Below are 23,715 nucleotides of genomic sequence, written 5' to 3'. Positions count from 1 at the left end.
GTTTTCCACCGAAACTGTTCAGGGCTTTTACTGGAACCAGTGTGATTTTCCCCGAAGCAGCATCTGTATCTTATATAGAAGGTAATTCAGTTATACTGAGCCAAATTCTATGTGCAACTGTGCCGTGCATGCGCAACCCATCCCCGTGAAATTGCCCCTAGACAAGCTACGGTATCCTACCAGTCACGCAGTACAGCAGTGTGGTCGAGTGCACTTTGATGCCGCCGAAACAGAATAAATTGTGGGAGGGATTCATTATGGTCCTTTCTGATGCATCGCAGAGATGTGTAAAATGCGTAATTTTCATGTAGGTGGAGCCACTGTAAATCTATTATACGGACATATGAAGAACAGAGTCTCGGGTCCACCATACCGACGCGAGCAGCTAGAACCGTTTCTCAAAAGGATTCATCATTGTGGCTGCTTTCTCCTGCAGGGGCAAACTGCGTCATCTCAAGGCGGAGCGAAATGTCAAAATCAATGCTGCTACTACCAGATTCATGTCCTGACTGAAATGTACTAGATGAACTCCCATTGTACGGATAGGGCTTTAACCAGATTGAACTGCACCAAGACAAGGCATCCAGCCACACGGCGAAAACATCGCTGGAAATTTATCGCCAAATAGAACAGGAAACTGATATAGCGGAAATTCCCTTCTCTGACATCCTTGTCAAAAGTCCAGATGCCAGCTCAAGGGACTATTGTGTCTCAAACTCCTCAAGCGGTGCCTGTCCCATCGTGAAGCCCGTACCGTCTCCAGTCTATGCAGACCCTGCTAAAAGGAGTGAGATGTAATACCCATGATCCAGTTGTAAAGAAGTCACCTGCAATGAAAACTTTGTGCCCGGCAATAGTAAATAGAAGTGGATTCTAGATCGAATAACAACTGATGTATTAGAGGAGACATGGCATTTACTAGGTAAAAGGCACATTCAAATTTGGCTCAATATAACTGAATCAATCTGTGTGGTACCCATTTCCAAACAAGTTAACATAGAAGGGTCCCAATCAAGTTTTTGATAGAAAGTCGAATCGCTGTTAAACCGAGATCAGCTTTGATAGAAAATCGAAGAACCACTAGTAGTCAGTACCTGCTCAACCCCCCCCCCCAAGGTACTCATTTTACATAGATAGGTGAACTGAGTCACATTGGAATAAGGGTGGAATGAGGAAAGTTTCCTACCTCACTGGAAGTAGAATTTAGACAACTAGTTGATGCGTGGACGTTTACCAACTACGCCACCGCAACCCTAATTACTTCCAGTAATAATAAAGAAAAACTAAGCTCCTGATGCAACAGCCCTTGAGGGGGCTCGGCATACCAACCAGCTTGTGGCACTCATGCCTTTGGAGCAATGTGTGCTCAGCGTATCGTCTTCCCTCAACGCTAATGCTGAAGTTCTGTTTTTTTTTTTTTTTTTTTTCGAGTATCTTCCCAATTGCCTTCATGACGTTGGAATGGCAAGGCATTCCGATAAATACGAATGGTCACCCACCACGTCTCATCTGACCAGATCCTTCTGCATGACTTCTTGATCTAATGAGAGAAATCATTTCAGCGTTGTTAGCCATTGACAATTACTTCCAATACTATTTCATGGTTGCTCCCCTCCCACACCCCACTATTTCTAACACCCTATTCTCCTTTCACTCAGCTATTTTTCACCTGTCTTCTACATATCCACATCTCAAAGGCTTCTAATCGTTCTCCGCTACTTTTTTTCTTAATATTCACATTTCTAATGTAGCTTCCCAATTTACCTCTTGATGGTGGGTTCAGTTTCCTCATCGAAAATTGAACCCAAGACCACCCGCACAACACACGACGTAAACTAAGGAAACACGGAAATCTTACTAATCACACTGACATTTATTTAATTTTAATTTCATAATTTCTTCTGTAATACTCTTTTAAGAAATCAAATTAACTTTTTAATAAATAATATTATTGTTATGTATATATGTTTTAGCGAGAGAAAAGTGTGACAAGTTATCTCATGGGAAGATAAGAGATGTAATTCTCAACAAGGATAATTCATGACATAACTACTTTTTATATTACGAAGATAAGAAAGAAGGGATTTTGTTCCTGAAATGATTCTGCTATTGACCCGCTCTGGCTTAATTTCCTGATAAAGTGGCAGTTAAAAAATGATCGAAACTATGACAAGGCAGACAATAAAACCAGGACAATAGCTTTTAAAGAACTGAACAATAATATAATAATCTCTAGATTCATCTGCTCAGATTTAATGCATAATCTTCCTCAAGCAACATTACTCAGAGTGACAGTTATGTGTATATAGGTTACCTTTAACAAGGTATAGACTTAAAAAAAGAAAAAGAAAAAAGAAAGATGATTGCCCTCACGAGCAAATTACAATAACTTTATAGTAGTCACTGCTCTTAAGGGAATTACATGGCAATAATAGTGATAATAATAATAATAATAATAATAATAATAATAATAATAATAATAATAATAATAATATATCCGTACATGCTAAAGCTATTAATATATATTTTATAGCTAAGTTGTACACAAGAATCAATACATATTTTAAGTTACCTTCCCTTAAGTTGTAATGTTGAAATATTCATTCTTATCGATCTGACCTCTCTCAAGAGCCGCCCTAACTTTTTGATACAACTAACAAGGCCAATAATCTACATTGGAATCACTAACAATTAGCGAAATAGTAAGTAAGCAAATAGAACAAAATCGACTGGAGTTTATTTCTGAATGTACCATCTTGACGTTCGCCTTGGCAACCGATGAAAAAACACCGATACAACTTTAGTCAGTACAGCAACTATTGAATTGAAGAACGAGATGCGAAGCCAGGACACTAACCACTTACTCTGTACTGTATATAAAATAAAATAAAATAAAAAAATAGTTTATGGCAGTAAGTAACCTTGTTACTAATGCATTCGATTTTTTTTTTTTTTTTTTTTTAACTCAACGGAGGAAAAAGTGGTTCAATGATAGACATCTTACTTCTGGTACCTAGGATCCCTGATTGGACCTGAAGCTATGTAAGTGAATGCTCATGGAAGGTCCTGTTAGTCTTCCAAGTACTTACACCCTTGTCATTTCACTAGTCTTCTATTACCTTTATTTGCTTTTGTCATCAGCGGCGCAAGGAGGGGGAGGGGTAAGACTTTTTTTAAGCGATGTTATGAAAATGCAAAATATTTATGAAGTTGAAAAACAACACTGTGGAGGAACAGGGGAGCAGAATTGTATTGAACATGGGGGGAGACGAGACTTATATTACGGTAGATAAATCTGATTTCTGAGGTGAACCTGTTGTGTATTATATATGAGACAATGTAGATGAAGGGGAAGTCGGACACAAATCATCACATTTCTCCCCCATCCCCCCCAAAAAAAATAAAATAAAATTCAAATCGAATTATTGGCGGGGACAGTCCCCCTCATCCCCCTGGGATTTGCGCCAGTGTGTCATCAATCTTCGTTAGTACTCAGATATTAAACATAAGACGTTAAATTACTTTTTTTCTTTCCTCGAATGGCGAGGAACATAGGAAAGGATTACACTTTCTATTTTACCTCTACATTTGTATAAAGACTCTGACTCGCAGACACTATGAAGTCAGAGTGTATTATATCGTAACTATATTAGTTGATGTACACAACTGCAGAGAGAAAAAAGCACGTATGTGGCGACGTAAGTTACATGCGTAAATCCTGTAGATTTTGGACTTAGCGTATGGCTATATGTAACATCTTGCAGCAAACATATAACTGAAGACGCATGTTTTATAATACTTTCCGTATAAGTGTTCAATATATACATACTTTCCGTATGAAAGAAAGAACTGTGGATAGGCGGTAAAGATCTCATATACAGATGTAGATGTATATATATATATATATATATATATATATATATATATATATATATATATATATATATATATATATATATACGGAAGATTGCAACGGCATGATGTAACATCTAAGCGAGAAACAGATAGTACGTAGGTAGCATATGGATAACACATCCTCCGTACAGATTTTCATATTAAACATATGGATTCCGTATATTTGTACAATATACCGCTGTCCGGATAACGGATTTTTATCAATGTAATGAAGCCATAATTGCATCGATCTTCAATATCTGGTATCTCTAATTCTAATTTTTCTCTACTCCAGCTTGCCATATCGCTTTTTGAACCACGGGAGAAAGAAACAGATCACCCTACACCTCTTCTACTAGCTTACTGGCCCCGCCTGGATAAGTTACGGTAAATGGTCTAGAACCTGGATCCAGGCAGAAAAAATCACACATATCCTACTTATTTTGTTGATACGTCATTCTATTCTTAACGCTGTCCAGATACTCCACTCTTGGTCCATACAGTTCTTCTTTCCAACAGTGCGTAAATCCACTCTAAACGATCGACAGAATGTATAACGATGTCTGTTTTTCTTTCTCTGTCACTGCCAAAATGCATCGTTTTTCGCTTCGCTGTCGGAACAAAATCCAGTTGCTAACTTGTTTCAAGTATTGCCATTGCATAACTAAACAGCGCCGCTTGTATTTTCGCAATAGGAATACACCGACGAGAATTCCACAAGCTGCTATACTTATAATCAAAAGATAGTATTTTCAAATTTTAGGATCTGTGCGAAAATGTACTACCTTTTTCTTATTAAATTTTAACAACTTGTATAAGTATTCCACTTGAAGCCAGGTTCTAGTGGGACCACTAAGCCAGGACATTATGGATAGGGTGTCTAGTTGCATTCCACATTTTTTACGTATATGGAATACTGGAGACGAGAACTTAAGTACACATAGAAATAGCATTATATTAGAGATAATGAAAAGCACTTAGCAACACTACTCAGATATTCACTTATATATTAATTAATAATGCCCTGATATAAAGTATCAAGACAACCTAAAAAGAAAAAAACACACACACACACACTCGAATATGGTTATTTGTAAATTACAAACGTCTCTTTCAAATACAGCGAATTATTAAAACATCCTGCATATTAATTCCTCAATAAATATCTCTAGCTTATGTAGATGCCCAACCTTCGATTACACGATATGGTTCCTCAGAAGCGACCGAAGCAAGAAGTTAGGAAACTTGAAAAATTTTACTGTTAATTAGTGGTATTTCTATTATATGGTCCACGGGATGATCCCCTTCAGAAATTCAAAATTTGCCCCTAGATTATATCATATTTCGGTTTAATATGTTTAACTTTTATGCATAACATCAAACACGGCAATAAGCGTAAGAAGTATTCTATCTATATTACAAGAAAAGTTCTATCAAAATAAATCTTGGCACGAGCCTTCTGTTCATTAGCATACACAACTTGCGCAAAGGATAGAAAACTTATAATTCAAAGCTACACATGTTAAGAGGGATAGGTATAAGTACGAAAATTAAGAATTATTTTCCTTTAAAATATTCTTCCCCCAACAAGCAGAAAACTCGTCTCCCCAGTGGAAATGTCTGCATTTAACACTAACTCTTGCGTTCCTTTTTGATCTTACGAAAAGCCTCGTATAAAATAATTATAATGTATACTTTGAGGGCTGTGTATTAAATTCTTTCGGAAATCAAAGTTTAAATTGATCTTTCCCGTATAAAATAATATTCTAATATACATTAATTCATATATGAGGAATAAAGTGGTTCAGTGATGTTACTGTGATGTAGTCAGGTGGTCTATTTGTCCCTGACATATTCTTTTCTATTTGTAAAGGAGGTGGGCTGATAAGGGCCATTTTTCGCCCATCAGGCCCGAGATGTGAAATGCATGGTTTTCAATAGTATACCTCATAAAAATAAGAAAACAAATATATTTTGACGGAAAGCGCTATAAGTGAGAGGTAAAAAAATAAACAAAGACGTAAGTCGTGTGCTAATGAAAGAACGTAAACACTACTGTCATGAGTTGGAATCCGAGAAAGTAATAGTAAATAGAACACTAACAGCAAGAATAAGAAGAATGAAGTCTACTACGACTATGAGATCAATATATTACATGGGAAATAATCAAGCATAGATAATAATCAGACAGCTGGAGACACTTGTAGCTAGTTTGCAGATTAGGCATCATGCTTGCTGTCGTCATCCGAATCGCCACTGGACCATCCTGCAGCGGCGGCATCTTGTAGTGTATGAGTAGATGATTCTAGACTTGGTTTCTTAACTGCGGTGGAATTGTGGCGCCAGTAAGCCAGAAACCATAGTACGGAAGCAACATCCGACGACCCGTGCGCCTACTTTACATTGACAGTACCACTGTATGTGTGCGATGTTGCTTTGCTCTGTTTTGATCCAAATATTACAGGTTTTGGATCTTATGTGACGTGATCGTAACTGAACTCGGAGAACAGAAGCACCGTCATGATGTATGTACAGAGAGTACATACCTTCGTCACTTAAGTGCTCGTGAGTGTAAGATTGGCTTTGTTTAAGTTGATATATGGCAAGAGTTGATTGCCGTACCTCATCCCAAGTTAGCCGTGGAAAATCTTGAAGATCTGTCTCGGTTAACTTAGCCCAAATTGCCTTTTTTCGCGCCCAGCCTTGTTGGTCGACCATCTGTTTTAAGTAATTAGGTTTTTTAACTAAAGCCAGCATCCACTGAGTGATTATTTCATCATCTTTGGTGTTGTGAATCCTTGTAGGATAGAAAGCATTGAGAAGAGCACATATAATTCGCACATAGTCACCAATATAAGGTATCTGCGTATTGGGTACCACTTTATCAAATGTGCGCCAGCTTTTCAACTGTCCATTAACGGCTTCGACAACCCATCGAACTTTCGTCACAAGAAGCGGCTCGTTAGCATCCGCTGTTGTAAACTGTGGCTGCTTATTGAGTAATCTACGCATTTCAGGTACGAGACCCATTTCTTTCAGAAGTGCCAAACAATCACGGAAACCTCTATCAACAATCAGAACATCCTTTGGCTGCAGCCACTCTCTGATATTGTGTGCATCTTTTTTTAAAAGATATGAGTGAGTATGTTAGCGTCATTGTTCTTTGAATCCGCGAAGTAAGGTCCAAAGACATCCAAAATGTAACCTGTCATCGTGACCAACATCATAGGCTTCACCAAAGGTCTTCCTTTGTATAACGAGAATGATCGTCGCTGAAAGAAATAGTGGGAACTCTTCTGGATATAAATGTACGTGCCATCAGCAACAGGTATTACAGTATCATTGTCGTCGTCGGGAATGAATAATCGTCGTGCTAAAGGCCTCGTATGGTTTTCAATAACCTGTGTTCTGGTGATGTGTTCCGTTCCAAGATATAGTGGAACAAAGTTCTGCATCAAAGTTCTGCAGCGTGCACAGAAGATGATATTCTTCGTTTTCTGACATTGAATAATGTGGACAGAACACCATTCGAGAGACCCGTTCGAAGCTTTACAAGTAACACTGCCAAACAAGTACGAGAGGATCTCTGTGTTGAGGAACGCATTTTTGGACTTTACTAGGTCATAAATACAGTTAAAATCAGACCTTGATATATCCATGAGAGTATAATAATCGGAGTCGGAAAGTCGTCCCGGTGAGTCGAAATCGATACCTTTCTTCTGTGCTACCTTTCTGATATCGTTTATCAGGCTTTCAATATCTTTTGCAGACATTGTTGTCTTCTCACTTACAGGGCGTACAGCTTGCAGAGCCTCCTCACGGAATACGGACTCCGTAAGATGCGTTTAACAGCAGCGTTTTCCCGACGAAATATAGATTCCCGTTTCTGTAAAGGCCTGCGCTGGATCTGCTTTTGGTACAGCCACTAAGTATTTCTTACGCTTACATATTATACAACAGCTATTAGAGTTGCGACAACGAGGTATTGCTAACTCTTTTTTAGGACTCTTACAGGTAGTGTCGACGGCAGTACTCGTAGACGAACGATCTCTTTGAACAACAGACTAAGGCATAGGAGTGCTTTATATATATATATATATATATATATATATATATATATATATATATATATATATATATATATATATATATATATATATGGGGGTGGGGTGGGGGTGTTTGTGGGTATGGGTATGTATTAGCTTGGATCGGATGCATCTGGTAGCTATTGTTGGTCGTTGTTTTTCATCTTTCCCTCAATATTGCAATATAACGTATCAATGAATTCTCATCGCGTGGTCTGTATGATTCTTATATATATATATATATATTGCAGAATTTCATGCCATTCTGCGACTGGTTTTCCTGCTCGCACTTTTACTCATACCACTTTTAGAAATGACACGCTTTCTCAATACTCCATAACATGCTGTCTCTATTTTTCTGCCCTACACACACATCCGCGCAAACAATACATTTTTTTATATATTTTATTGACATACTGAGCATGTATTTTCAATCACAATCGGTAAATAACATCAGAGATTGAGTCTCCAGTTGAACTCGTACATTACAGCGTATAAACGGTAGTCATCGCTCTATACTCTCGCGCAATACATTTTGTTCTCTAATAGGTAGAAGGACACACTGAACCAAAATCAATTAGTACTCATATCAAAGGTTACACAGCGTTATATTATGACGAGTCAGATTTATTTTGGTTCATCGACTCCTTCTTCCTATAAGCCTCCATCAAAGACAGCAAACAGTACCAAAAGGTCGCAAAACGCTGATACGAACTCTTTTTGGGCACTCATTTCTATGACTTACTATTTTCTTTATCACGTATCTATTATCTTTACATATGTAACATATCTTCTAGTATAAAAATACATTGCAAACTTGTCGGAATCGGACACTTCATTTTTCCGTTGTCTGAAGGGCGAAAAATGGCCCTTATCCGCCCACCTCCTTTCGAAAAATGGACCCATTTAAGTACGGGTCTGGCTAACATGTAAGTAAATTTTTACTATAAAATAAAAACAATTTTCTGCAAGTGGTACATTTGGATCTATAGTTGCTAAAAAAAAAAAAAAAAAAAAAAAAAAGCATATATAGAACTGACAATGCACTTTTAGTACCACTACTATATTGTTTGTCGTAAAGGTTGTTAGTACTCTTGCTTCTTCGTAATCAAGAGGTTTGGCGTTCGAATATAGTGACAGAACATCCTGGCTAAGGTATTTCCCAGATTTTTTCCTCAGTTCCACCAGACGAACACCGGGAAAGTACTTTTACATATAGTCTCTGGCTGACTTCCTTCCCCTTTGTTGTTGACTGTTTATGATCTTAATATAAACTGACCTCAAAAATTGGATTTGGAAATCCCTTAATTGAACAAAATAAAAACCAAGTAGAAATTCATTTAGTTTTATTTTACGGTAACGTCGTATTCTATCAACACTTGAAGAAATTAGTAATTTTTAATCCTTAGTATTATACTAACCCGCTACTTTCAGCAACACTGCGGGTTGTCTATCAAAAAGGATGATATCCTTTTGATAATAATCGCATAAGAATATATGGGGGACTGATTTTCGATTGTCCATATCTTGAGATGAATTGGATGTAACGCTTATCAACGAACTCCGTTTGTAGCTTTTGATTCTCTACACCCTAGTCAAAACTGACGGTGATCTGTAAAGTAGTTTCCTTAGATGTTGTTTCCGATGGAGGACATACGGCCAGAATATATCGCCAGCTCCTCTACTACTACTCTTTTTCGTGGGGGAAGGGAAAATAAATTTAGGGGGTAGTCGTTGCGCCCAGTAGAGACCTGCACGGGCCGGGCCGGGCCTGGCCCGAAGCCCGGCTGACTCTATTATTTCTTTGGGCCAGGCCGGGCTTCGGCGGGCCGACACTGATTTCTCTTCGGGTCGGGCCGGGCTGGGGCCGATTAATTATAATTCTTTAGTAATTATTGACTTTCGTTAAACGATAATTAGAATAAAGGCAAACGTTGAAGAAGTGTGCCCGTGAAAAATGTTACAAAATGAAACTTTGAAAATTTATCGGGCCCGGGCCGGGCTTGGACCAAGAACTTTAAAAAACTAATCAGGCCGGGCCGGGCTCGGCCCGAAAATCTTCAAAACTTTTCGGGCCCGGGCTGGATTGGGCTCGGGCCGAAATATTCGGCCCGTGAAGGTCTCTAGCGCCCAGGCACTTCGAGGATGGATTTCACTCGCATCAAGGCTATAGGAGAAGTGGACTTACAGTTTGAGGTAGAATCCAAATCAATCGTAATGTAATTTACGTTCAAATCCACCGGGAAAGCACCAGAGGCGCATGCTTTTGTCATTTAGACAAGCAGGGGTAACAACTGGAAAAGCGCATTGGAGACTCCTTCAATGATATGTATGTAGTGTTGCCAACTGTTGCGGTATTTTATCGGACGGTTCGGTTTTTGATCTCCTTGTCCGGTGTCCGGTACGACCTCAAAACCGGACATTAAATGTCCGATAATTTTTCCTCTTACTAGTCCTATTCTCTGTTCTATTCAGATTATTTTGGAGTGACGAGGAAGGAATCGTTTGTCAATTAACATGGCTAAAGTAGAGCTTATAATTCGGTTTGATATCGACCTATTGTGCGCGGAATTTGCTGGAGTTGAAGGCAGGAATATTTACTGAACTTATCAAAACTGCCAGAGGTCAACAAAAGTACATTTTCAAGAGCGCAAATCGCACTGTTTCATCCTCAGCTACATCTTCCAAATAAACAATGCATCCAGATCCAGTATGTATGTATTATGAGACATTACCAACCCCAGCGAAGCTGGTAAGACTTATTTTTCAAGTATATTTTGTGCATGCCATTATTATATTGCCAATTATATTTGATTTGCTTTTCTGTTTTAAATACAGTGTATTATTGATGACAGACTACAAAAATTACATCTGCCGACTCAATCAAAACTGAAATAAGTAAATTTAATAATAAATGCTTCAAAAGTAGCTTAAGTTATTAAATTCGAACTCGGAATCGCTCAATTTCACATGAATTAACCATTTTCAGGTTGTTGACATTTTTGACGATCGATGATGTCACAATCAAAAGAGTATACGTACTCCAGAAGAGTGTCCAGTATTTCAATTTTCAAAAGTTGGCAGCCCTGTATGTATGTGCAAACATTGATCAGTCACAATAATTCTTTATCTCCTTTATCCCAGTTGGCAACACCCAAATTCTGATGTTCATAGCACGATGTAAGATGGACTCTCCGAGTAGGTAGGGCAGTAGAGTAGGTACAACTGTCAATGCCGATAGCAATCAAGTCGTCAATCTCAAAGATAGCCATTACTTCACATGCAACGTTGCATATGACGGAGGAATTTTATCTAATTAGCATCATTCACAATCGTTTCCTTATCTTCCATGTAGGTAAGTTTACAACATGCAACAAAATTATGGAAATAAAATAAAACTGACAGATTTATGAGACGGGTAGGGCCATAAAAAATCGGACTAATACATCATTATAAATATTAGTATACCTATACACTTATCACCACCCCTCGGCTCATCCCTTCATTTTGACACAATAAGTCACCTCTTTAGTTTACTTATTATAAAAACCACCGAATTTAGCTAACCTCCCCTCCCTGGAACTAAAATCTATTATATAAAAGAGAACGCACAAATCCTTTGTTAGCTCATCACGCTAATACGGCTGAACCAATTTCTTTCATTTTTGGGGGGTTATTAGGATTTGGACCCTAGATGGTTTTTATCATATCACTTTAATTTTTAATTACCAGTGTCTTGAGATAATTGACCATTCAAGTGTCCATAACGTACAAATCCTTTGTTAGTTCATCATAGGTATAAAAATAAACGTATTTATATGCAACCCGCATGACCGTGTCACTCGGCGGGTTAACATAAATGACAGGCGCTATAATGTTAACATTTACTGCAATTTGAAAGCGAAAAAGTAAAAATTATCTAAGTAACAAAGTTTATTGCGTTCCGGGGTGACCGCAGCGAAGCGGGGTGAACGCTGCTAGTAAATTATATTACGATATCACTCTTGTGCTGGACCGCTAGGGTTGCCAACTGGCCAGCTTTTCACCGACCGGAAATATTGCTGTTATTTTGATTAAAGCCGGTGACTGGTATAAACTCCTTACCAGCCCCTTTATGACCGGTTATTCAAATTTGTATCTATTTCGAAGCAATTTCATCTAGTTCGAAGTATAGATTTTAAAAGTAACTTTCATTCTGTAAATCCAAAATTGTCACCTTTCACCATCTATCAACGATTAATATATTTTGTTTAGATAATTTTAAAGAGATTACAGGGACTGTATCAGGGAAAATTTGAAATTTATTTGTAAGGAATTTTATACATTTATTGAGAGTGAAAAAGAACTTAAAGCAATTTCCCGTAGCTGAAGTATAAGTTCAAAGAATAAATATCATTTTCCAAATCCAAAATTGTCACGTAGATTAATATGCTTTAGTTTATCTCTTTCGATAATTTTAAAGACGTGGTCGTTACTGGTAAACACAATAAAATGATCAATGCCGAGTTCAGTTTCTTATTTATAGCACAATGTATCTTATTAGTGAATGTACTAAGGATAAGCAGAATACAGGTGCTAATCCACTTTTGTTCACGATAGTACATTTTCTTCACATGGATGGGGTCCAAACAGAGATACTTCACACTTAGACCTATATCATAGGGAATTTTGAGGGGGAGCCGGTTTCTTTATTTTCCAGAGTTGGCAACCCTAATGACCACCCTTCAGCAAATACTGTCCCAGTACAGCCCCCCCCCCCCATTTAGATTTTGCTCCCCGGACAATTTTCTGCAAGAAAGCCTGTTGCTTACTATCCCTTTCTAATCTTTTATAATATCTCTAATATACAATTTCTTCTTAAATAATCTCATCATTTATTTATTTTCCTCCTATTTTCTGTGTTGCTCTTCGCGCTCAAATTTTCGCAAACACTTCTTCCTCAATAGACTTTCGTTCCATCCAGTTAATCTTCTCAATTTTTCTTCAAACTCAAATTTCGAACATTTCCAACGTTTCTCATTGCCTTTTCATAATGTTCACGCTTCTGCCCCACTTAGTAAAACACTTCACTTTTCTTGTTCCTAAAAGTTTCCTTTGACATTCCTATCCTTGCTGACGCATTGAAATAGGTTAAATTACATTTTATATTTCTAATAGCAACCATACCTTACGTAAATGTGACAAGTAACTCTTCCACATTTGTGAAGCTGAACGTTGAAGACTAACGCATGCTGTCAAGGGATCGGCTGGCATTGATACACCGTAATTGTCAGCAGCAGCTTCGAGTTCCAATTAAGCCTTAACTTAATATTATAAAGGAGAAAGTGGATTTGAAACCTAGATATTGGATATATTTTTTTTAAATATTTGATAACGATTCGATTGACGGTAAAGGCCGAATTTCCGGCATTGATGCGACATCGAGAGGAAACTAGGAAGTCACCTGAATTGTGATTATGCCAGAAACAAATTACTGGAACCGATATGATGACCAGAGTTTCTTCCAGGCATACTTTGGAGCCCTACGGCAGAACTTCCTTTGTCTTTCTGCGATAAGATTTTGTCAAAAATTTTCTGCAGGAATTCCAAAATAAAAAAATCAAGATCATACTATCACGCTTTCATTACAGCGTTACATGAAGCATGGTAAACAAGGTTTCAGCGGTAAGCAGATTTAAAATATAAAATCACGTCAATCTTCAGTTCCAGCAGAAAGAAACATTTCTGGTTGTTAAAAATACGCTTAACACGACGTAAAAAACAGTTCAAACTATATTTATGCAAGTAGTCTGTGCATTTAAGACATCTACACATAGCAGGCATGCTTTTATACTTTTCTGTTGGCAATTTTTTTTCTCCCTCTTTCTCTGACAATTTTTCTGCACAGGCACGGCAAATTTTCTGCGATCATATCGCAGATCGCGGCATGTTCTGCTATGGGCTTTGGAGAGGAGGTGCCCTTGAGTTGATCCTCTCCCCAGAGCTAAGATAAATTAAGTAGGGACTATGTATCGGTCTTGTGAAAGCAAAAAATGTCCTGTTGCAATAATCTAACACTAAATCCCCCTCTAACGCCCCGGTTTTTTTTTTTTATTATTTTTTTTTTTTTTAAAGAAAGGCTGGTGATGTCCATCCATAAAGCCACTTGAGCCTCTGAAAGTTATAGCTCTAAGTTTTATTTTATCAATCGCAATTTACAATTCACATATCGTGGCGAAGGCGAGAATCCCTAACAATGACCACATACGTACATAGCAAATAAGTAAAATATGAATGTAGTTCTACTAGCCTAATTTTACAATTCTTCCTTCAGCTTTCGTCGCTATAGGGTACCTTTGGCGCGGGAGATCTGGGTTCGATTCTAGTCAGGATATTATGTGGTTCGAATCCCGTGTTAAGTTGTAGATCCACATTTCATATCACTTTGCTGCTGAAAAGGGACATTAAAACTCTAACCAACGAACAAACGAATTCCCTTCATCTATCAGGCGCAAGTAAGGAAAAAACATCATTCTCATTCACCTAGTCAGGAACCCAGGGCCTTTGCTATAAGATGCTAACGCGACATTTCTTGTTTCATGCTCCACACATATATAATATGATTTGGTGATTGTCATAATCTCTGATAAGAAGTCTGGATAAGATATAAAGTATGTTATAAGGTTTGAACTCAGGGCAGCTAAGAAAAAGAACGGTCATTAACGTATATTAGAAATATTTTGCCACTCCTATTTCTTAAGCCAAAGAAAAATTAGCAATTCGATTCTTTTCTAAATAAATTATATATTCAAATCTACAGCTTTGAACATCATTTTTTCTTTCGATAAATAAATCTTCATGTGTGTTTTAAAGAGGATAGAGCACGTTATCTTTCCGTGCGTACATTTTATTTCCTGTCCATCTACTTTATTTTGTCTACCCCAGCAGTAACATTCTTCTCTATAACTTGCATAAAATCTACATAAGAATGCTTTGTCACACACACATATCACGAATCGTTTTTAATTTTCGTTCACGAATTTATTACCATAATATGTACTGTTTTCGCCCTTGTATGGAGCTAAACAACGCGAAACATACCAATAAAGGCAAACAGTCATGTGCTACAGTGCTAACTTGAGGCACACTAACTCAGCTGGTCACCAACAACTACTCTTCACCAACACAAGTCTAGAACAACAACAGATACATGTGATTCTGCTATCACCGACAAACACCACGATTTTTCACTTACCTTGCCGTTTTCCTTTGATACTTGCAGATAATAAACAATCGCGAACATCCACGCCATTGAAAACAGGAGCAATAATTTCACATTCCGTCTCATTTTGAAATGTTTACCAATTGACTAAAATAAACACAAACAAAACAAAAACAGAATTCTCACGCAGCACAGACTAACAACATTCACGCTACTGCTCGCCCGAGAGCAGTACAAACACTGACTGAAAACATTAGCTACTTCCCAATGTTATCGCCAGAGAGAGGCACTGTGCAGTTCTGAAACAAAAAACTATCTAGGTCGCGCATCAACGCAGCAGCGGAGACAGAACTGGAGTTTTGATTCTCTGTATGCTGTAATAATAATATATTGCCCTATCGGCGAATGCGCAGCCAGCCGTATCCAAAAGGAAATCAACACATTTATATTAATTCGATTTAATTGATTAAATTATTCTTTTTAAATGTTGATTTTATATTAAATTATAACTCAAATTACAGTAAAATCTCCATAAAATACACAGATAAGTACGAGGAATTAATCTTCCTTTATCGAAACGAGTGAAATTCAATTAATGCTAATACCTAACCCTTGTCAACAATAACAAATATTTTTTAAAAAAAAAATACAAAAAAATAAGGATAATAAGATAAATGAACTTATCAAATATAAAACAATTATTAGGAAGTAAAAATGAAATATTTAAATTTTACGTCCCACGGTTATGCGTTGTAGGCTAAAGGAGACGCTGATGATGAGAATGATTGAACTAGAAAAATAAATTACTCACAAAGCAAAGTGTATTTTATAATAATAATGACAGTTTCGCCAACAAGAAGAACATATTGATTTTATTGGACACTATCAAGCTTGAAATGGCGGAGTGAAGAAAGTGGGAAGAAAAGGGGAAAAAAACTAAAAACTAGAAAACTCACGCACATGGTGTTTGCCCATTCATATACAGAAACATATTTCTATTTGTTTTAATTTGACTTAGTATATGTAGATATATAGAGGATGATTTGATATTCCTATTACATACAACATTTGGTGGGTGAATCGGTACACAAAGACAAACAAAATAAGAGATATACGCGGAGGCCACCATACTAAACCTCCTCGCTTCCATTTTCTTAAACTAAAATATATTGTGTTGAAGTTTTTACTGAAGCTTTTAAATACGAACAAAATTATGAAGCATTTTGGCAAGATTTCGACTGAAGGAAACTCACCCCTCCCCCAAAGAAAACACAAGTAAACTATCCCTTGTTTTTTTTTCATGGGAAATGGATTAATGACTTATTAGAGTTAATAATAAAACATTTAATTATGAAATAACAAAATTGCATGTATCGTATTAGAGAAAATAGTTGTAACATACTAATAGTAAAGTATATCTCTTTTGCGTTTTTTTTTCATATCAAAAATCCTATATTATGAAGTTATTAATAAAATATTTCTTTATGAAATATAAACAAAGCTACTTGGGTGTTTTTTGAGAAAATCGTCGGGAAAATCTCTCAAGAGTTTTTTTTTTTTTTTAAGAACAACGAGTAATGTCACACTATCAGGTTATCAATGAAACATATATTTATGAAATATGAACAAAATCATCTGAATTATTATTATTTAGAAAAACCGTAAACTACTACTTCCAGCCCAGAGAAATGACCAGTGTCAGACTGGCCAAATTGAGGGCCCTTCGTGCAGGTTTCTAAAGGCCCTCCATATATATATATATATATATATATATATATATATATATATATATATATATATATATATATATATATATATATATATATATATAGGGTGTTTCAAAACAACACCGACAACGTTTGGGAGGTGATTCCTGACACCAAGATAAGACAAAAAGTATAGACCAACCTGGGTGCACAAATCCTTCCTTTCGGAGTTATAGGCTGCCAAAAACTTGAAAAACTGAAGGTCCATAGCTCCAATACTATGGGATCTACCGTAGGCGGTTCAAGACTTTACTTAGGAACTAGTATGTGCCCTATTTAAATATCCATGTTTTAGAATCATGCGGTACTTCTGCAACAATTTTGATAGACGTAGTTGATGAGTACTTCAAACTCCCTCCATAAAATCTGTTGCAGAAGTAGCGCAGGATTCTGAAATATGGATATTTGGATAGAGCACATACTAGTTTCTAAGTAAAGTCTTGAACCGACTAAGGTAGGTCCCATAATATTGAAGCTATGGACATTTAAAGTTCATTTTTCCAAGTTTTCTGCAGCCTATAACTCCAAAAGGAAGCATTTGTACACCCAAGTTGGTCTATACTTTTTGTCTTGTTTTGGTGTCAGGAATCACCTTCCAAACGTTGTCGGTGTTGTTTTGAAACACCCTATAAGTGACAAAATCATATTTTCTGTATTAAATAAGTACGTAGTACAAAACAGATCGCAAAAAAGTTACAATAATACTGAAACAATCGTGAAGTTGCTTCGGTTCCCGTTATGGACTAGCGGAGGTCTTTGCTAAGTACGAAGTTTAACTTGCTCACGGGGCCGTACTGATATGAGTAACGGGGTTCCGAGACTTCTTCGGAAAAACGAACTTAGGCTTCCGCAACCTTTTTGGTAGGAAGACTCAAGAAAGCATTTGTGATCGCGAAAATTCGACCAAGGCCTACAAATACTGCGCCTGATGATGCCTGAGGGGCTCCTCGAGCCTTGGGCCCTTGGTGATCGCCAAGTAGCCAACGTAGCCAGACCGGCACTGGAAATGACACATTACAGTAGGGTTGTTAATGAGATATTGATATTTGACACGTAAACAAAATATTTAGAACAGTTTTCGAGAAGAGCCGAAAATCCCAATTAGTCCTAGAAGCGACAGTCCTATTAGCGTCAGGAACTGTTATCTGTCCTATGAGCGACCGATTCATTTACATTGAGATGGTGGGAGATTATATGATTCCCTCTCGTAAAATATGTTTGCCTCTGGCGTTATTAGCGTCCGAACAACCTCACTATGAAAAATGTACGTGTCAGTGATATGTTCGCCTTTACTGCAAGTGTCAATAAAACATCTTAATTTTTAGATTTGACATAAAATACAAACTTAACGAGACAATAGGGATATTTCCATGAAAAGTATATTTCTATGTAATTAATTATTGAAAATTCAATTTTAATATCCCCTTTCTTGAAAAGCACCACTTTCTGTATTTAATTTAATTCAAATCTAACTACTCACTAAGCAAAGTAATATATTTTATTTTGGAAAATTAAACGTGTAACAGTTTCGCCAACCATTCACTTTTTACACTTCCACAGATTCTATGAATAAAACAAGAAAAACATTTCAATAATAAAAGACAGCTTTTGAGATATTTTACATTTGATTGATTATTCCCAACCAATCCCACCAATTACAATGCAATACACTCTAAACAATTCAAAAGGCAAACAAACCCTTTAAATTACCTTCCCTTGTTGCTACCAAAACGTAAACTAATTGCATAATTCGCCTTCCCTCTTGTTTTGACTTATACATAAAAGTTTGTCGTATAGCAATGAAATAATCCGTTATAACTAGATGAATTGTTAAGTTCTGCGAGAGATTTGTAACTTGTGTAATAATTTCTTGGGATACACCGTGTTTTTGGAATGTGACCTCTAGGGATGTAAATCTTCCATAGTACATTTTGTTAGGTTCTAAATCACACTAACGTGAAACAAGTTAAAGAAGAGGGGACCAATATATCTTGCATTATCTTAGTATGAACGAATCGGTGACTCATAGGGCAGTTAACAGGTCGAATCGGTCACAGGACACAGGACAGTTAACACAGTTCCTGTCGCACCTAAGACTGTCGCAAGTAGTACGACACCAAAAATCCCAATTATTTACTTTCTTTCTTCAGTGAAGAACCCTTATTTTCTGAAGAAGGAAGAAAATTCGAACTCTTTCTTCCTTTGAGAATCCTTAAGTTAAAAGTTTCGTGCGAATACGTTGAACCAGGTGGTTTGGTTTTGGTTTTAAAAGCGATACGAAATATTGAAAAAAAAAAAAAAAAGTATTCAACGTTCTAAGAATGAGTTGTTTTGACGTTTATCTATCTATTCAGGCCGGAAGTTGTGAAAATCTACAATACAGATCGCATAATGGACAGAACGGAAAAGTTACAAACAGTTTTTAACTGGCTTTAAAAAGGAGCTTCTCAATTTTATCTGTATATATATTTGCAGGGCTGTTCGCTACTATATCGAGAACCGTTGGTCATATTTCAATGCAGGTTTCACTGATCGAGCGGTATGTATAAAGTATTTGGAAAAGTAATTATCCTTAAATACTGCAACCAGAAATTCAAGAAAGTCATGTGGGTTGCATTAAACTAAATGGGTGAAAACTTTATTAAAGCCAATTAACTCCAAATGTTTTAAAACTGTTTAGTGATCGATTGTCGATGCCATAACTGTTTACACGCTTTTCTTGCCCAACTTTTGCTAAAATATCATTCACTTTTTCTGTTATTGGTGGCCCAATGCGAAGAGCATCTTAGACATCGATATTTTCAGAGCACACGAGCTTGTGCAGCATTTGCACCTTTATAGAAATAAAATTATAAAATCCAGTGCTGTTTTGCGGAAGGTCCACTGATCTTCATGGCGCAATACATCTGATCCTGAGAATTTCAACATTTTTGGCACATCTATTAGGCTCATTTGTTAGATGTCATTTATGACGTTAAGACGCACCGATGTGACTTACATACCCTGCGATTTGGAACACTAACGCCATCTTGTAAGCAAGAGGCTTACTACTTTTTAGACTATGTGATATTTTGATGCGGTTTCCAGCAATGTAATTTACCTATTCCCAAGAAAGGTTCTTACCTATAATAATTAAAAAATAATTAATTAATTCCTACGCATCTCTTCAAGTATGTTTAGTACGGAAACCCTTTTTATATAAGGAGTTAGTGTGCTATCTTTAGTTCACTAAGGTAACGAAAATATAGAAAAAAATTAAAAACTTGTAAGAAAAATAATTAACTTCAAAAACGCACTTCCAAAACCAAAATAAATAAATAAATAAAAACTTCAAATATATATAAAACTGACTCCAAAAAATGCACTAAAAGGCATAAAACAATACAAGTGCTATAAAACAGACAATAACAATAATAAAGCGTTTAAAGGCAGAAAATATTTTTTATATATACGTATATAACATATAGACAAATATATTTGTCTCCAGCATTTGGATACTATATAATCTATTAGCTAACTATAAAATGCTATCACTAAAAACTCACACACTAGTCTATTATGTTCTATTTATTCATAAATTGTTGCACAACAAATTTGATTGCCTGGAGAATTTGTCCTCTTATCAGCAGAACTGTAAAACGTCACAGCGAAAGGATTCAAAAATAATACTATTATTAAATCTGTAAATGCATGAAATGTGTCAGGACACTGTAATTGAGTCTTAATGGCTAGTGTACTTTTCTGTGTATCTTGAAATTTGCACAGGACATAGGATTTGTAACATAAGGTCCCACTAAGGAAGGATATTTGAAATTCGACGGGGAAGAGGGATGGCAATTATTATCTTAAAATGGCCATACCTAGGAATCTCTGAAAGTTAGTAATGAGATTAGGTGTATGAACTTCTTTTTTATATTTGACCTACAAGGAAGAAAAAGGGCATCTCGAAATCTTTAAATGCAGTGTTCGGACTTCTCATTTAAAATAAGTAGAGACATGTTTTACCATTTTCTGATATTATTACCCTAGAAGGGAAGGACAAAAACATAGGAAGAAAAAAGATGGGGTTACAATTATTATAATTGGATGGCCATATCATAAAATTCGTTAAGGTTAGAGACATGAAATTTGGTATTTAGATTTTTCATTTAAAATTTTCAAAGATGTGTTTCAGATTTCAGCGTTTTCGGTATCTCCTAGAAAGAAAGAAAAAAGGGGGTTGCAAATTGTTAAAATAATACAGCCAATATCTCGAAATCCCTTACGGTTAGAGGCAGAAAGTTCGTATTCAGGCTTTTAATTTAAAATACATAATTAGACGTGCTTTCAGCGTTTTTATATGTTTCACTTAGAAGGGAAGAAAAAAGGCCGGAACAACAACAACAAAAAAAAAGGCTGGAAGAAAAAGGGTGTGGATGTAACTCTTAAAATGATATGACCATTTCTCTAAATCCCTTGAGAGTAGAGACATGCTAATTAAATACATGTTTCAGCACTTTTTTGATGTTTCTGTTAGAGGGGAAGAAAAAGTGGGGGTTGCAATTGTTATAATAAGATATCCGTATCTTGAAATCCCTTAAGATTAGAGATATGTTAGGAATATGAGAAGAGCGAGGCCGTATACGGAGCAAGTGCGGGGGTCTGGGAACAAAGTCCCCAGCTAGCCGAAGACTGGCAAATACCGTAAATAAAGCATCAAGCATAGTAGTTACGTTAGTTATTTACATTTCGTCTAGAATTTTAATACATATACATTCACATTCACCAAGAGTTTGAACGTTGGAAATTTGAATACTTTAACCTCCTGACAAGGATCTTAACCTAGATACTTGACCATTATCTTATATATAATTATATTGCAATATTACTTTGTAATATTTTTATCTAGTTTATTGTAATGATTGTATATTAATATTTTACAAAATGCTGTTTTTTTTTTTGTTTTTTTTTTTTTGCCTAAGAGCTGTTCCCAGCACTGAATTATTATTATTATTATTACTCAAACAAAAAATTCACAGCCCCACACACAAAACAGAAAATTACTTTAGAAATTAGTTATATTAATCAAAATTTAATACGATATATTCCTTTTGGGGTATTTTTCTAAATTTTCTCAAGAACAGTGCATAAGAATGTACACTCACCTACATCATTTTATTTAGTTAAATGAAAACTATTGAGTGGTATATGCCTTATCTTTGACCTCTCTCTTTTTCTTTTCATTAAATGCTAATATTGTGGAATATTTAAGAATTTTGCGCAGAAAGCTGTCAGTTCGATTACCGGAACAAGTACTGTAACAAGTAAAAGTAGCTTGAAAATGAGCAAACAACATTCTCATGGCCTTTGCACCTTTTCTCTTCTCCTCTTCCACCCCCCCCCCAAACAGTCTTCTATCCAGTTCCTCTCTATCTGTTAATCGGTCGACGAGTAGTATATCATTGCCAGCATCTTTAACTGGTTTCACACAAAAGAGGTGAAGAGATGTCGTGTTATGCTCTGACTTTCATTTTCCCTTCTCCCTTTGGGAACATTCAAAAGAGGGTCCAAAACAGAAGAAAAGAATTCCTTTCACTGTGATCCATCTCCTCTTTCACAAGTTAACAGTCAACAGAAAGTTATAACAATCAACAGTTCTTTTTTTTTTTTTTTTTACACACGTTTATCTGCCTTTCCACAAACAGAATAAAAACTAATTGCTTAAATAAAGAAGAAAGGGGGAAGAGAGACAACTACGTAATACGAAACATTTTCTAACTATCCAAAAGAAATATTCAAATCACTTCCTAGCATCTTAGATACGTTTATGATATACGTCTGCCGATATACCGAGTGTTCCTATGAAATTTTCAAGCTTTACGTCCGTCGGTTATGCCTGTTAGGCTAAAGGAGACAGTGATGATGAGAAATGAATGAAATGGTGGAATGAAGAAAGTGAGAGGAAACGGGAGAACCCCGAGAAAACCCACACACACGGGGTTTGTCCACCACAAAGCTCACTTGGTGCGAGCTGGGATCGAACCAAAGACCCCATGCACCAGAAGTGAACGCTCTACTACTGAGCTACCGCGGACCCCACTTAAAGCACAGAAACTTCGCTCAAAGTAGGTACATAGTCCTGAAATTGTATTTGCTATTATACACTTGCTGGAGAAATGATTGACAAAACAATAAATTTAAGAAAGAAGAAAAGACGGAAGAGCAAGAGCACGGACTGTTTCATTTTCTTAATAAAGCAAACTTTTTCAAACGAAAAAAAGGGACCAATATCGCGACTATGTTTTTTCAAGCATTTCTGTCATCGATTCCAACTGAATATTTAAAATATGAAAACAATGTGATGAATATATTAATTCCGAAGTGTGATTTCCTATGCGCCACAAAAAGCATTGCAGCGTGTTCATTGTTTGTTTCTTTTGCATGTAAATAATGTATTATAAAGATATTCAGGAGGATTCCTTCTTGCCACTGCATGTAGGGTTTTGTTACGTAGTGAATCCGTAGCTAAGATTTGGTTATATTCGTATGCGATTCTAGTTCCACATTATCATCCACAGCTTGTATTATCATCCTCGGTGTCGAAGAGAGACATAAAATCACAAATATCCCAAGTTATTGTTAAAGAGAACTGAATCCTTGAAGTTAGCTGAATCGTGGAATGGAACAGAAAAAATCAGAGGGATGCGACACCACCACTTTATTTTTTGCTGATTTTAACTCACTGCAGAGGGGATGATTGGGAAGCCTCAAAGAAAATGTACGGCATATT

At 36.4% G+C, this 23,715-nt stretch overlaps 1 protein-coding gene across 1 annotated transcript in view; it reads right to left on the bottom strand.

Moving 5' to 3' along the window:
- Pgant2 (polypeptide N-acetylgalactosaminyltransferase 2) overlaps positions 1 to 15,431 on the bottom strand; it is a 547,092-nt gene extending 531,661 nt beyond the window's left edge. Inside the window, exon 1 of the mRNA XM_081758540.1 lies at positions 15,214 to 15,431. Coding sequence (XP_081614666.1) covers positions 15,214 to 15,306 — 93 coding nt within the window. The 5' untranslated portion in view covers positions 15,307 to 15,431. The remainder of the gene's footprint in view (positions 1 to 15,213) is intronic.
- Positions 15,432 to 23,715: the final 8,284 nt, after the last annotated feature.

This window comes from Thermobia domestica, chromosome 5, assembly GCF_964235325.1.
Source record: "Thermobia domestica chromosome 5, izTheDome1.hap1.1, whole genome shotgun sequence".
Lineage (NCBI taxonomy): Eukaryota > Metazoa > Arthropoda > Insecta > Zygentoma > Lepismatidae > Thermobia > Thermobia domestica.
Note: the sequence above shows the minus strand (reverse complement) of the source record. Positions and strands in the feature narration are given on the sequence as shown.